Raw genomic sequence first — 17,188 nt, 5'->3', positions numbered from 1 at the left:
TGATTACATTCTTCTTGCTTTTTTTATCCTCTTTTAATTTATTTTTGACTGACTCTAAATGTAGTATGGCTGAAAACATGTGTCTATTTATGGCTATCATTAGCTAAGCTTCAGTTTTACAGCAGTGCTTTCTCACCAATAAAATAAAGTTAGAAAATGCTCAACACTTTAAGACAATTCAATAATTTAGAAATACTAACATACCCTATCACCTTTCAACCCACGAGGTCCTTGTGGTCCAGGTTCCCCTTTGTCTCCTTTAGGCCCAGGAGGACCTTCCATTCCAGGATGTCCCTGCTGACCTTGCAGTCCTGGAATACCAGGAAGGCCTGGAGGACCCTAGAATTTAAAGTATAATGGCAATGGCACAAATGTTCAGTACTTTCAGAAATTCAAACAGACTAATCATTGTCACCAACTCTAATACTACTACTGTCTCCATGCATATAAACTAAATTGCCTAAATTATGTTAATTACATAATTACAATAAATAAAAGGTAAAGTATAAGAACAAATAATTAAGTGAGTTATTGTAGTGTGAAAGATTTATACTGGAAAAAAGTGGAAAAAAGACATGTATTTTATGTTTGTTATATTAGTCACAAGATTCACTGCAATAAAGTAAATTCCAAGCAAACTTCATAAACCTAAAAACAAAAATTAAGTTTGACATATTCTCATATGGTGTGTAATGATGTGAATTTTTATTTTACCACATTATCTGCCTAGTTGCTACTAAAGCATTGTATTCAGATAGCAAAAATGAGAAGAACTGTCAGATGTACTTAAAAAACTGTTCTTAATAACTTCTTACCCTTGATCCTTTCTCAGCGAAACATTTCGGTATGCAGTTCGTAGATGGCGTACAGTTACCCCTCGGGTTGCTAGGAACAATTTCATAATTGCTGGGTGGTCTACTACCTGAATCCGTTCTTCCATATAGACCATAAGTTCTATTGTAGGAAGGTGGAAAGTAGTCCTGAAAAGAAGTTAGTAGATACTTAGTTTCAGAAATTTTATGTCAATAAATTTAGTTGATGCATAAAAAGTAATAAATTCAACAAAAGGTACTGAACAAAATAAACAGTCTTAAAGAGAAATACTGCCTGTTGCAACAGATAATTCTGTGACAAATTCTGTGACAAAATTTAGATGCAAGACAGTAGTTTATTTAACTAAGTTAGACTAGATGCATCAGTAGGTGTCTTCCTATATTTAATAGGAGACACTGCTACCATACACAATTGGTCATGTAAAAAACTCATTGAGTCAAATAAATAACATGTTCCTGCAGAAAACTGCACATCATGCCTGTCACTTGTCTCTGTGAGAAGTATGAGAACTGTCTCAGTTTTGAGTGAGTAGCAGCACAAGACCGAATGACAAAAACTATGGAAATTTACTGGTCTGTGTTTTAGTTATTCATATGCTGTAGTGGGAGAAAAATAACATTTACCAGAAGAATATTAGTTGATATTCAAATGAAAGAAAGCCTAAATCATACCAACATTATTCCACTTTCATGACAGATTTTATGTTCATGAGTCTCACCATATGCCTTTTCTAATACCAGACTGTCACAATGACATACTGGAAGAAAGTTGAGTACATCTACATCAATACTCTGTAAATCACTGAGAAGATCATGAAAAGGAATACTTTTTATTCTACCATATTTAGGGTCCTTCCCATTCCATTCGTGAATGGAGTGTGAAAAGAATGACTGCTTGTGACCTGAGTATGAACCATTAATTGCCTAATTTTGCCAGTGCACTCTCTACTGGCTGTCTGAATGATGGTTCTTGAGGTTTTTTATGGTGGTCTGTCTATAAGATGGGAATGTTAAGCCTTGCAGTCCCCACAGTGCTATTCGTAAGGCTGGCACTGGATTGCACACTCGCTCTTCTCTCATTGTCATACAACACAAAAATGACACCAAACCTTATAAACACCCATTTCAATTACTTTCATTCAATAATCATGCTTAAGGCACAACTCTCATACACTACTGGCCATTAAAATTGCTACACCAAGAAGAAATGCACGTGATAAACGGGCATTCATTAAACAAATATATTATACTAGAACTGACTTGCGATTACATTTTCACGCAATTTGGGTGCATAGATCCTGAGAAATCAGTACCCAGAACAACCACCTCCAGCCGTAATAACAGCCTTGATACGCCTGGGCATTGAGTCAAACAGAGCTTGGATGGCGTGTACAGGTACAGCTGCCCATGCAACTTCAACTTGATACCACAGTTCATCAAGAGTAGTGACTGGTGTATTGTGACGAGCCAATTGCTTGGCCACCATTGACCAGACGTTTTCATTTGGTGAGAGATCTGGAGAATGTGCTGGCCAGGGTAGGAGTCGAACATTTTCTGTATCCAGAATGGCCCGTGCAGGACCTGCAACATGTGGTCGTGCATTATCCCGCTGAAATGTAGGGTTTCACAGGGATCGAATGAAGGGTAGAACCACGGGTCATAACACATCTGAAATGTAACGTCCACTGTTCAAAGTGCCGTCAATGCGAACAAGAGCTGACCGAGACGTGTAACCAATGGCACCCCATACCATCACGCCAAGTGATACACCAGTATGGCGATGACGAATGCACGCTTCCAATGTGTGTTTACCGTGATGTCGCCAAACACAGATGCGACCATCATGATGCTGTAAACAGAACCTGGATTCATCCGAAAAAAATGACGTTTTGCCATTCGTGCACCCAGGTTCGTCGTTGAGTACGCCATCGCAGGCACTCCTGTCTGTGAGGCAGCGTCAAGGGTAACCGCAGCCATGGTCTCCGAGCTGATAGTCCATGCTGCTGCAAACGCCGTCAAACTGTTCATGCAGATGTTTGTTGTCTTGCAAACGTCCCCATCTGTTGACTCAGGGATCGAGATGTGGCTGCACGATCCGTTATAGCCATGCAGATAAGGTGCCTGTCATCTCGACTGCTAGTGATACGAGGCCGTTGGGATCCACCACGGCGTTCCGTATTACCCTCCCGAACCCACCAATTCCATATTCTGCTACAGTCATTGGATCTCGACCAACGCGAGCAGCGATGTCGTGATACAATGAACCGCAATCGCGACAGGCTACAATCCGACCTTTATCAAGGTCAGAAACGTGATGGTACGCATTTCTCCTCCTTACACGAGGCATCACATCAACGTTTCACCAAGCAACGCCGGCCAACTGCTGTTTGTGTATGAGAAATCGGTTGGAACCTTTCCTCACGTCAGCACGTTTTAGGTGTCGCCACTGGCGCCAACCTTGTGTGAATGCTCTGATAAGCTAATCATTTGCATATCACAGCATCTTCTTCCAGTCTGTTAAATTTCGCGTCTGTAGCTCGTCATCTTCGTGATGTAGCAATTTTAATGGCCAGTAGTGTATATTCAGTAGTCATCGCTTTTCACATCCCAAATAGCAGGACGACTTTCTACTTCACTTAAAAGATCTTCCATGTTAATCAAATCGAATCTCATGGCTACAATGTGTACAGTATAATGTACAATGAATGTTTCGCATCACTGTCTCAGAAATGACTGCCTGTCGGTTGGCAAATCTGCAACGCTATGTCTGTGATCTGTTTCCCAGTGTGAACACTCCAGTTCAAACTAATGCACGTCTGGCGGTGACTGCTGTAAACACAGTGACCCTGTCCGTCACATGTGGCGAGGGTGAGTCACTGCTGGGTCACAGTGTCTCGGTGAGGCACTATAGTGTCCCGGTATGAATGCTCCTGTTCAAACCTCTGTCGCTGACCGTCGCTGGGGACCGTCACCAATGTCGCAGTGTGAAACGGGCCTAAGAGTCACACAGCCAAAAATACCATATGACCCATTTTTTTTATTTCTTTTGTCCGCACTTAGACTGGTATATGGTTTTCTTATGGCTTCTGTCGATATTTTACTCCTTTTTTTGTCTTCTCTTTTAGCTTTTCTTGCTATGCAATTCCTGCATTCGAGAATTTACCTATATCCCACGGATGTAGGTTTCTCTTCTTCTTAAGCTGTCGCGGGGTAGAGTCTTGTACCACCTTGGTCCACGTGTTGTGTAGTACCTGTCCTACTTTGTGTGTGTGTTTGTGTATTTTAAACATATCTTATACTGTGCATTTTAGGTATGAATGTGGAACGAGATCAGCATTCTGTAGGTCTCTGTGGAAGCCCACGCGCAAGCTGTCCAGTGTATGACTACACAGACTGCTTGTCTACAGGCGAAGAGCTGATTCATGTCCGTTATCTGTCTCATACCCGAAATACATCTTAGTGCACTATTACACCCAGACAAATTTACGTTCCTTTCAACAGAATGCTGGTACACATGTTATTCCATTATGGCTGTTAACTACAATAAAACTCACTGTTGAATCGTAATTTACTACTATTTGCGCAAACTAAGTTGACGTTCGGTGTGGTGACTGATGGGAGCGACAGTAAATGGGAAATGCCACTCCCACCAGCCATCACGCCATGTGTCAACGTAGTGTGCACGGACTTTTCTTTTTATTACATTTCCTTACTTGGACATAACTTTTGTTATGTCACTGCATCTTGTCCTCCCTTGCATCACGGACGATTCATGTTACTCTCACTAAGAATAATTTGTTGCATGAAGTAACTTGCTTAAAACAAACAAACTGAGATAAGATGTGGCGGAGTTCTGCAGTATGTCGTATGTGTCAAGGAGGGTGTGGCATCCTGTATCCAGAACTCAACACATTGCTGGTGACTATAGTAACGGGTCGACTGGTAATTACTGTTGATGAGCTCATATTGGCGCTGAAGCGAGCCAAGACCGACGCCAATAATGTAATGCGCCGGTTCACTGCGTAATAGCTAAACGCAGGACAGTAGTTGCGCAACCCGCGTATCTAGTAAGCTGTGTGGGTTGCTGCTGCTATGTGCCGCAGGCGATCCGTATTCTCTTCCCAAAAATAGAAACGATATTTGCTCCGTTTCTTTTCTTTTATTCTAATCGAAATACTGTGTTGAGTACCTATTATTCTATAATAAAAAGACTTATTACTCAATACCACTCACCATTCTTTTTGTTAGAGTAACTCAAACTCGTTTTTTCACTAGACACTGTGACGGTTGCTTTTTGTAATACGCTGCGCAACCACTTTTTCGAAACCCCGTAATTGTCTCCCATTTCCATGCAGCAGTTTAAAATTTGCCTCAAAGGAGCCTACAACCTAACGCTGTAATGGTGGAAAAGGGTGGCATCCTGCGACCTCACCCTCGGGCTAGGACACGCATTAAACAGCAAGACGTCGACACGTGCAAGAAAAAGGGCAGAGCTCAGGAGGTAACGTGATGTGTAAGATGGGTTAATGATGCCACACTGGCACCAAAATTAATCACACTTCTACCTAACGCCACTCCTCTGCGATGGGGAAATGCCCAGCACTGAAATCACACGGTCTTCTTATGAATGGCAGAGCAAAGCATTTCGGACACTGCTCTTAGTATCGACAAGAAAAGGCCTCAGGGGGATGCCACAAAGGGCGTCAATAAAACCACCCCTTCTCTTTGGGCGATGATTCCCACACATTTCGCTGTCGGAAACGACAGTTCGCATTGTGACGGGCAAAGGGACGACGTTCTTGACAACCTTTGACGCTGATGACAACCCCCGGATAATTCAATTCTTCTCTAAGGAGATCGTCGACCTGCAAATCAACTGAAAGTGACTGCACCCGTTTGGAGCATGGCGCGAACGCAATTTTTGGTCTGGTGCACAGGGTAAAACCACTGGGGTCCATTCAAAACCATTTGATGAAATTCGAAACGTGATCCGAAGCAGCAAAGTGAGTGTGTGCTTTTTCAGCCCTCCTGTTTTGCGCCATCTGTGGCGTGATCATGGGTGGCTACAACGCTGACATGTGCGTGAATAAAACGGCAAAGGGTCACTCTATGACCCCCAGTTCGGCAACACCCTCGGTGCAGACATGCAACTACAAACAAACTAATAATTAATTACGTAAGTTTTTTTTCATACCATAATTAAAACGTTATGACTACCCGTAGTAGTGGTGTAACGGGCCAGTTATTTTTTTCCTCGGCAAAATATTAAATTCAAATACCGGGTGGTTATAATTAAAGCGCAGCTACTCACAGACGTCCAGCCTGGGCTGTAATCATTGTATGTCGGCGAAGCTTCGTTGCTATTTTAATGTGTTAATGTGGAACCGAACGACGCTGGAAAAAAATTAGATTCAATTTTGGCCAGCAGATGCAAATCTGGTGCTGTAAATGTAAGAAATTCATATAACAATGTTTCCATATGTAATGGATTAGGAATGGGACGTGGACAGAAAAACGTCAAACAAGTGGTTTTATTATTAACTGCCGCTTACACGGTTTCAACTGTACGGCCAATGTGGACGTCGACGAGGTGCTGTACAAGGACAGATTTGGACCTGGTGGCCAAAATTGAGACTAATTTTTTGTTACACATTAACGCATTAGAATATCTACCAAGTTTCACTGTCATACGATATAGATACAGCTCACACTGGGTCTCCGTGAGTAACTGCACTTTAATTATAACCACCCGGAGTAAGTGAGGAATGGTATTAATTTCGGACTGTTGCTGAGTGAGGGGAGAAGGGCGGCAAGTGAGGAGAAATCCCTTTGTTAGTGCTTATGGTACACACGTCATGTGCACATCGAAAATTCCGCGCCACAGTACCGTATGAGGCACGTCACGTACACATCGAAATCTCCGCGCCACAGTACCATATCACACCACTAGAGGGACCAAAACAAAATGGTGCAGCCCACTGATAAGGTAGAGTACTGTGGGGTAATTGACATAGCGAGTAGGGTTTGCCAAGTTCCAAGACAAGCAGTACAAACTTATGGCCTACCATGAAGGGCAACAAAACGGGGCGCAGACTATCATCGAGGTACTGCTGTGCTGTAAGGGTGACTGTTGGTATCTCGTCGCTGTCCGGTCTCGGGACACATCTTCGCTGGTCATCAGGTCTCAATTCTAAGGGGGACACATCACTGAAGACAATTCTACTCCAGTCAGTGAGATGCCAAACCCAATCTTGGCTAGTAAAGTCGCCAGAACTCTCTCCAATTGGGAACGTTTGGAGCATTATGGGCAGGGCGCTCTAACCACCTCGTGATTTTGACTACCTAACGCGCCACTTGGACACAGTTTGGCACAATATCCTTCACGAGGACATCCAGCAACTCTGTCAATCAATGTCAAGCCGAATAGCAGTTCCTTAAGCGCTAGAGTTGGACCAACGCGTTACTGAATTGTAATCATTTGTTTGTCTGTACATATAGATCACATCTACCGTTTTCCGTCTCGTTTGAATAACTCCTCCTTGATGCGTCTTTTTTTTGTCTTAGAGTGTAGTTGACGGTGGTCAAAGGAGAGACCGGCAATAGCAAGAAGAGCGTTTCTGAAAATGATGAATTTGTTAACTTCTAATATAAATTTAAGTGTTACGAAACCTTTTCTGAAGGTATTTGTTTCAAATGGCTCTGAGCACTATGGGACTTAACATCTATGGTCATCAGTCCCCTAGAACTTAGAACTACTTAAACCTAACTAACCTAAGGACAGCACACAAAACCCAGTCATCACGAGGCAGAGAAAATCCCGGACCCCGCCGGGAATCGAACCCGGGAACCCGGACGCGGGAAGCGAGAACGCTACCGCACGACCACGAGCTGCAGACGGTATTTGTTTGAAGTATAGCCTTTTACGGAAGTGAAACGTGGACGAGGATAAACGATTCAGCCAAAAAGAGACTAGAAGCTTTCGAAATAAAGTGCTTCAGATGAATTCTGAAGGCTGGATGGGTAGACTGCATAACTAATGAAGACTTAATGAATCGTATTAGGGAGGAGAGGAATTTATGGCACAATTTGACTAAAAGAGAGGATCCAGATTCATTAAGGGATCGTCAGTTTGGTAATTGAGGGTAAAAACTGCAGAGGAAACCAAGACTTGAGTATAGTAAGCAGGTTTAAGTGGATGTAGGTTGGTCGGTTGGAGGGAGCAGACCAAACAGGAAGGTCATCGGTCCCATCGGGTTAGGGAAGGTAGTCGGCCGTGCCCTTTCAAAGGAACCATCCAGGCATTTGCCTCAAGCGTTTTAGGGAAACCACGGATAACCTAAATCACGGTATCTAGACGCGGGTTTGAACCGTCGTCCTCCCAAATGCGAGTCCAGGGTGCTAACCACTGCGCCACTTCGCTCGGTAAGTGGACGTAGGTTGCAGTAGTTACGCAGACATGAAGAGTCTTACACAAGATGGGCTAGCGGTGAGAGCTGCTTCAAACCAGTGTTTGGACTGAAGACCACAAGAAGAACAACAGCAACAACAACACACGATGACCACACGCCATTCCAATAGTGCCAGTCAATGCCGCCCTGTGGAGGCGACGAGGTGGGCTACTATGTCCACGGAACTCAATTTGGTCGGCACCTTTTCCTAAACCTAAAGTCTCCGTCTGAATATTGGTTGTCAGCAATTCTCTTTCTCCATTCTTTTCTGTTTCCTGTTAGTCTCTTCATTTCCTCAAGTGAGCCTGCTCCCACATCATATACAGGGTGGGCCATTGATCGTGACCGAGCCAAAATATCTCACGAAATAAGCGTCAAATGAAAAACCTACAAAGAACGAAACTTGTCTAGCTTGAAGGGGGAAACAAGATGGCGCTATGGTTGGCCTGCTAGATGGCACTGCCATAGGTCAAACGGATATCAACTGCGTTTTTTAAAATAGGAACCCCCATTTATTTTATTACATATTCGTGTAGTACGTAAAGATATATGAATGTTTTAGTTGGACCACTTTTTTCGCTTTGTGATAGATGGCGCTGTAATAGTCACAAACATTTGGCTCACAATTTTAGACGAACAGTTGGTAACAGGTAGGTTTTTTAAATTAAAATACAGAACGTAGTTACGTTTAAACATTTTATTTCGGTTGTTCCAATGTGATACATGTACCTATGTGAACTTATCATTTCTGAGAACGCATGCTGTTACAGCGTGATTACCTGTAAATACCACATTAATGTAATAAATGCTCAAAACGATGTTCGTCAACCTCAATGCATTTGGCAATACGTGTAACGACATTCCTCTCAACAGCGAGTAGTTCGCCTTCCGTAATGTTCGCACATGCATTGACAATGCGCTGACACATGTTCTCAGGCGTTGTCGGTGGATCACGATAGCAAATATCCTTCAACTTACCCCACAGAAAGAAATCCGGGGACGTCAGATCCGGTGAACGTGCGGGCCATGGTATGGTGCTTCGACGACCAATCCACCTGTCATGAAATATGCTATTCAGTACCGCTTCAACCGCACGCGAGCTATGTGCCGGGCATCCATCATATTGGAAGTACATCGCCATTCTGTCATGCAGTGAAACATCTTGAAGTAACATCGGTAAAACATTACTTAGGAAATCAACATACATTGCACCATTTAGCATGCCATCGATAAAATGGGGGTCAATTATCCTTCCTCCCATAATGCCGCAACTTACATTGACCCTCCACGGTCGCTATGTTCCACTTGTCGCAGGCATCGTGGATTTTCCGTTGCCCAATAGTGCATATTATGCCGGTTTACGTTAGCACTGTTGGTGAATGACGCTTCGTCGCTAAATAGAACGCGTGCAAAACATCTGTCATCGTCCCGTAATTTCTCTTGTGCCCAGTGGCAGAACTGTACACCACGTTCAAAGTCGTCTCCATGCAATTCCTGGTGTATAGAAATGTGGTACGCGTGCAATCGATGTTGATGTAGCATTCTCGACACCGTCGTTTTTGAGACTCCCGATTCTCGCGCAATTTGTCTGCCACTGATGTGCGCATTAGCCACGACAGCAGCTAAAACACCTACTTGGGCATCATCTTTGTTGCAGGTCGTGGTTGACGTTTCACATGTGGCTGAACACTTCCTGTTTCCTTAAATAACGTAACTATCCGGCGAACGGTCCGGACACTTGGATGATATCCAGGATACCGAGCAGCATACATAGCACACGCCCGTTGGCCATTTTGATCACAAAAGCCATACATCAACACGATATCGACCTTTTCCGCAGTTGGTAAACGGTCCATTTTAACACGGGTAATGTATCACGAAGCAAATACCGTCCGCACTGGCAGAACGTTACGGGATAACACATACTTATACGTTTGTGACTATTACAGCGCCATCTATCACAAAGCGAAAAAAGTGGTCCAACTAAAACATTTATATTTCTTTGCGTTCTACACGAATATGTAATAAAAATGGGGGTTCATATTTTAAAAAACGCAGTTGATATCCGTTTGACCCATGGAACCGCCATCTAGCAGGCCAACCATAGCGCTATCTGGTTTCCCCCTTCAAGCTAGACAAGTTTCGTTCATTGTAATTTTTTCGTTTGAAGCTTATTTCGTGAGATATTTGGCCCGGCCACTACCAATGGACCACTCTGTGTGATCTGTCTAGGGAACTTGCAGTCCAGGCCTTGAATCAGTCCTTCTATTACATTAGCTAGAAAACTATTGTCGGCGGTTGCCAATTCCTTGAGCTCTTCCATTCCAAACGGTTTGCAGCAGATATCTGTTCTGATCTATGCTTGATTCCACTGATACCGTACAATCCTTCTGAAGTTGAATTATAGGATTCCTGTAAGAAATTCATGTTTCAAATGCTGAAATCAGTTTCATTCATTACACAATATTTTGCGACCACGAATTGAGGCTCGGTAACAACTAAACACCGTAGAGGATAACAGATTTTAGAGGGATTGGGGTAGGGAGGAGGATGGGGGGGACGCATTTAACAATTTCAAAACTTCTACCGCATATGAACAAAGGAAGCTGCTGCGTAATATTCACATTCAGTTACATGGCTGTTTGAAAAGTAACATTTACGAAGGTGTGCTTAAAAATAATGCCTCCGAATTTTTCATTCTCAAAATCGGTTGATGTATTACATGTCATGCACATTACCCGGTCGACTTTCTCACTTCGCTGATGCAAGTTGCAACCCTCTGCCGCTATAGGGCCACGAACTGTAGCGGGTAACATGGTTGTGTGTAATGTAACTATGTCGGTGCGTGAGAAACAGTATGCTATAATCGAATTGAGTTTCTAATCGCATTAAACTTTGTCCATACATGGAGCATCCTCTCCTGCAGCATGACTATGCCACACCACACACGACCGCTGCGACATCTGCAACAATCCCGTGCCTTGAGTTCACTGTCGCCTACCATCCTGCATAGAGTCCCAACTTGGCTCCATCCGATTCTCCACCTGCGTGCAGAACTTTCAGAACACCTACGAGGACTTGACTTTGATAGGAATGAAGCGGTGCAAGCAGAGGTGAGGTTGTGTCTCCATCACAAATTCAATCATTCTACAATGACGGTATCACCAAACTGGTCTCTCGGTGGGAGAAATTTATTTCTCGCCTGAGTGACTATGTGGAGAAATAAATATGTGGACATGAAAAATAAAGACGTATAATGTTAATAAAGTTTATTTTGTTTCAAAAGTTTCAAGAGTTTTCACATAAAAAATCTGGAGGCATTACTGTTTAGCACACCCTCGTATCTAGCAGATGCTGGAGGTTAAAAGATCATGATCTACACACACAACTGTAATCCAAACGCATCACCTGAATTAATAAAATACAGGGTGAAAAGTATTTAAACCGACAAACTCTGTGAGGTTGTAGGGGACATCAAAACAAAAAATTTTTCCCTAATGTCTTTTTTTCCTATGAGGAGTATTTAAACCGGTGGAGGCCGTATTACGCTCTTCAGTTGTTAGAGGCCGTATTACGATCTTCAGTTGTTAGAGGGCGTATTACGCTCTTCAGTTGTAGGCAATTGCTTTCCACGAGTGCAGTAGTGCATTGTCTCTGTTGGGCCGGCCGGGGTGGCCGAGCGGTTCTAGGCGCTACAGTCTGGAACCGCGCCACCGCTACGGCCGCAGGTTCGAATCCTGCCTCGGGCATGCATGTGGGTGATGTCCTTAGGTTAGTTAGGTTTAAGTAGTTCTAAGTTCTAGGGGACTGATGACCTTAGAAGTTAAGTCCCATAGTGCTCAGAGCCATTTGAACCATTTGAACCATTGTCTCTGTTTTCTAATGGAGCGATACACCTGGAGTGAGTACACTGATATGGTTGGTGCGTACTACGTAGTGCACCACAACGGACGAGCTGCACAGCGGGTTTATCAACAACAATATCCTAATCGCCATATCCCGCATCATACGACCTTTGCTGCTGTGTACCAACGTCTGCGTAAGACCGGGTCATTTAGCAGATTACCTGGACAGGGACGCCGTCGCATGGTAAGAACGCTGCAATTTAAGGAAGCTGTCTTGCAGCATGTGGAGCGGGATCCTTCAATCAGCACTCGTGCAATTGCACGTAACGTGGAGACGAATCAGAGGAATGTAAGAACAGTCCTTCGACAGCAGTTGTTGCGTCCATTTCATTTACAGCGTGTCCACAACCTGGAACCAGTGATGGAATCTTCAACATGCAAAATTCGCATGTTTGGAGTGAAGATAACCCACATGCCACAGTTACTAGCTCTCATCAAGTGCCGTTATTCGTTAATGTGTGAGTCGGTGTTGTTGGGGACTGTTTAATTGGGCCGTATCTGCTACCTAGGCCATTAAATGGCAGGCACTATTACAATTTTCTCGCCAGAGCATTGCCAGAATTGCTGGAACACGTCCCGCTCCCTACAAGACAACGCATGTGGTTCCAACATGAAGGGGCGCCGGCACATTTCAGTCGTCGTGTGCGTCGATTCCTGGACCGACGGTTCCCAGAAACGTGGATTGACGAAGGTGGTCCTGTACCGTGGCCTGCTCGATCCACAGAAATGCCCCCTCTGGACTTTTTTGTGTGGGGAGAGATGCGCAACCTTGTTTACGCAACTCCTCTTTCATCAGAAGAGGTTCTGGTTGCCCGGATAGTAGCAGCAGCAGGAACAATTCAGGATACTCCAGGGGTTTTTGCCCGTGTCAGACAGAACATGATCCGACCTTTGTTTACGTGTCAATGGAGGCTTTTTGAAAATCTACTGTAACTGAAATTGGGTTGTGTTAATGTGTTGTCTCTTGGTCATAAAAAAATGGAAAAGTGTTTGTTGGTTTAATTAATTTGCTGCCAGAGAAATCTTCCTCTGCCGGTTTAAATACTCCTCATAGGAAAAAATGACATTAGGGAAAAATATTTGTTTTGATGTCCCCTACAATCTCCCAGAGTTTGTCGGTGTAAATACTTTTCACCCTGTATAATTCGGGATGTTGAACTTTTCTTAACTTAGAAAATATTGCAGACCCGCAAAAATCTAAGAGCAGTTTTGGAATCAGCACGAAAATTCCTTTGAGATGAGTCATTTTATACGTAAAATATAGGTTCTTTTAAATTTTTGGAAGATATTATTTTGCTAATGTCGCAGACAGGTTTCAGGGTGTAATAGTGGACTCAAGTATGATTGCTATCATTTTAATATGCAAAATAAGAGTATTTTCTGTCAGCCGATTGCTGTCTTATTTCGAAATGGCGGTTTCTGGCAATGTCGTCCAGTCTCAGATCGTCTATAGTACTTACAGAGCAGCCTGTCCTAACGGTACTATCATTTCACTGTCATTTTCAGATCATATGTCGTAGTTACAGAGTAACCATTCTTAATGGAATGCCACAGTGGACTGTCACATATGACAGTGAACTGATAGTTCCGTTAGGCTACTCCGTACCTACGACATATGATCTGAAGATGATCAGCATTGCCTAAAGCGAATTATTTTGTAATGAAATAGCGAACGATAGGCATAAAATAAGTCTATTTCCTATAAGTAAGGATAAGTCCCTGTGATAAATATGACCCGTTTTGACGTGCGTTAGTAGACATTTAAAAAATATTTCATATGGAACAGAAAAATTCTTGTTAAGTTAAATCGAATTTAAAATAAGAAAGAGCTAACCTTCCCCAAGCAGTTCTATAATTATACATATTTTTATATCTCGTATTCTGACATCACATGCCTTAAACTGGCGGGGAAAGTAATGACTTGCCATACATTTCGTGTAGACACCAAGCAGTACTTGATAGTGAGCTGATGTTGTGGTACGTGATGATGATAATAATGATATTGGTTTGTGAGGCGCTCAACATCGAGGTCATCAGCGCCCATACAAGTTCCCAATCTTTCCAGTTCCATTCTCGCCACTAACCCCCGGCGGAGAAAATCCCCGACCCGGCCGGGAATCGAACCCGGGACACAGCATAGTCTGAGGCACCATATCACGGATTGCGCGGCCCCTGACGCCGGAGGTTCGTGTCCTCCCTTTGCCATGGGTGTGTGTGTTGTCCTTAGCGTAAGTTAGTTAAAGTGGTGTGCAAGTCTAGGGACCGATGACCTCACATTTGAACATCCAGAGGTAGCAGCGCTAGCCACTAGACCACGAGCTGCGGACCATGTTGTGGTACGTCACGAGACCTACAATGCTTTTATTTTTGTGAAAGTCAACCAAATGTCGGGTGACAGTCATATGCGACTTCTATCAGATGTCTGGAAGAAAAAATTACTGAACTATGAAGACACATTGATAAAAGTCACGGGACAGCAGTATGCATGCACTTGTACAGATGGCGGTAGTATCGCGTATACAACGTATACAAGAGCAGTGCAGGGGCGGAACTGTGATTTGCACTCAGGTGATTCTTGTGAAAATTTTTGCAACATGATTATGGTCGCACGACGGGAATTAACAGACTCTGAAAGCGGAGTGGTAGCTGGAGCTAAACGCATGGGACACCCCATTTCGGAAATCTTTAGGGTATTCAATATTCCGAGACCCACAGTGTCAACAGTGCGCCGAGAGTACCAAATTTCAGGCATTACCTCTCACCACGGGCAAAGCAATGGCCAATGGCCTTCGCTTAACGATCGAGAGCAACGGCGCTTGAGTGCACAGAGAAGCAACACTACATGAAATAACTGCACAAATCAATGTGGGATGCACGACGAAAGTATCTGTTAGGACACTGCGGTGAAATTTGGGATTAACGGGCTGTCGCAGAGACGACCGACGCGAGTGCCTTTGCTAATAGCACGACATTGCTTGCAGCGCCTCTTCTGGACTCATGACAATATCGATTGGAGCCTAGACGACTGGAAGACCGTGGCATGGTCAGATGAGTTCCGTTTTCAGTTGGTAAGAACTGATGGTAGGGTTCGAGTGTGGCGCAGACCCCATGAAGCCGTGGACCCAAGTTGTCAACAACGCATTGTGCAAGCTGGGATGGCTCCGTAATATTGTGGGCTGTGTTTACATGGAATCGACTGAGTCCTCTGGTCCAACTGAACCGATCATTGATTGGCAATGTTTATTTTCGGCTACTTGGAGACCAAGCAAGGACGGAATTTTCGTAGATGACAATGCGCCGCGTTACCAGGTCACAATTGTTCGCGATTGGTTTGAAGAATACTCTGGACATTCGAGAAAATTGTTCAGATTGCCGAACATGAATCCTATCGATTATTTTTGGGACATAATCGAGAAGTCAGTTCGTGCAGAAAATCCTGCATCGGCAACACTTTCGCAATTATGGACGGCTACAGAGGAAGCATGGCTCAGCATTTCTGCAGGGGACTTCCAACGATTTGTTGAGTCCATGCCACGTCGAGTTGCTGCACTAGGCCGAGTAAAAGGGGTCCGACACGGTATCAGGAAGTATCCCACGAGTTTTGTCACCTCGGTGTATGTTTTATTTATCAATACTGAACCTGCACAGCCGCGCGGGATTAGCCGAGCAGTCTAAGGCGCTACAGTCGTGGACTGTGCGACTGGTCTCGGCGGAGGTTCGAGTCCTCCCTCGGGCATGGGTGTGTGTGTTTGTCCTTAGGATAATTTAGGTTAAGTAGTGTGTAAGCTTAGGGACTGATGACCTTAGCAGTTAAGTCCCATAAGATTTCACACACATTTGAACACTTTTGAACCTGCACAGAGTTGTAAAACCTGACAACATAAGTCACAAGTGGACTTCGGATCAGAGACTTGGGACAAACTGCAGCCATAAAAATCATCACGCTATAGTGATGAAATCAAAAAGCTGGATTTATGGAGTAATGGTACTGTACTGAACGGGGTCTCAAACTTGATAAATGACCCATGCACAGGTGCTGCCCACCAGATATTTTCCATCCTCCTCCAGCACCACACCGCAACGCACAGTAATCTCCCGTCGCATGCAGGTTTCCGAGCCATAAAAGACCATGCGTCAGACAAGATTTTTCTCTTGTTTCCAATTTAATAATTTCTTTGGCTGTTTGGGTGATTTTTCCTAATTTAATTTTTGTGTTCCCTTTCTTGTGGATTTATATTTTTTGTGTTTTGGTCGTTACATTGACGTTCCTTGATGTAAGCAACACCTTTTTATTCCTATAGGGTGCTTTGTCCAGCAATTCTGCTCATTATGTCTTTTTTTGCAGTTAGTCTTCGTTTTCCTCGATGACAGCGGGCTCTATATAGGAGACGGCCCGCGGCAGCGGTCGCGTGGACAGGCGTGTGGCGACTATCGGCGACGCCCACGCCCACGCAGCTCTCGCCTTCCGGCGACCGTCGGAGGAAGCAGGGCCCGCGATACGCCAGAGGAAGCGTGGGCGCTGCTGCTGCTGCCGCCGCTTCCGGGCCTTCGTCTGCTCACAGCTCATCCAGCCCTTTCCATTCCAGAAGTGGAACTGTAGTGTTCTGCTCGGATCTACGCCTTTCGCGAGCTTTCTACACTAATCAGGCACGCTACATAGTTCACCTTACAGTTCCAATCACCGGACAAAAATATGACACCACCAGTAGAGAACACGTTAATGTAGTGAAATGCCCTCTCTGTGCTTGATAATGGCCTCAATTCAGTGAGGAAAAGAGTTCACAAGTTTCTTCAGGGAAGCCATATTCAGCTGATCACTAGATCCTGTAGGATTACCAAATTGCGGTGATGTTGCTTGCCACGTTTTACCAGCTGTTCCAAACGTCGAGTGAATTAGTGGATTACGACGAACGTATGTGTACAGCCCTGTGAATACGGCTGTTGTCACGCTGGAAGACGGGATTGTCCAAAGCGTAACCATTACGAAGATGCAGAAGGAAAG

The 17,188-nt window shown here is 44.1% G+C and overlaps 1 protein-coding gene across 1 annotated transcript in view; it reads right to left on the bottom strand.

Annotated features, from left to right (window-relative positions):
- Positions 1–17,188, bottom strand: part of LOC126484414 (collagen alpha-2(IV) chain) — a 277,927-nt gene that overhangs the window by 150,254 nt on the left and 110,485 nt on the right. The window contains exons 2-3 of the mRNA XM_050107923.1: positions 816–980; positions 205–339 (exon numbers count right to left, since the gene is read on the bottom strand). Coding sequence (XP_049963880.1) covers positions 205–339; positions 816–980 — 300 coding nt within the window. The remainder of the gene's footprint in view (positions 1–204; positions 340–815; positions 981–17,188) is intronic.

The sequence above is a fragment of the Schistocerca serialis genome, chromosome 6 (assembly GCF_023864345.2).
Source record: "Schistocerca serialis cubense isolate TAMUIC-IGC-003099 chromosome 6, iqSchSeri2.2, whole genome shotgun sequence".
NCBI lineage: Eukaryota > Metazoa > Arthropoda > Insecta > Orthoptera > Acrididae > Schistocerca > Schistocerca serialis.
The sequence above is the reverse complement of the archived record's forward strand: the minus strand, read 5'-3'. Positions and strand labels throughout refer to the sequence as shown.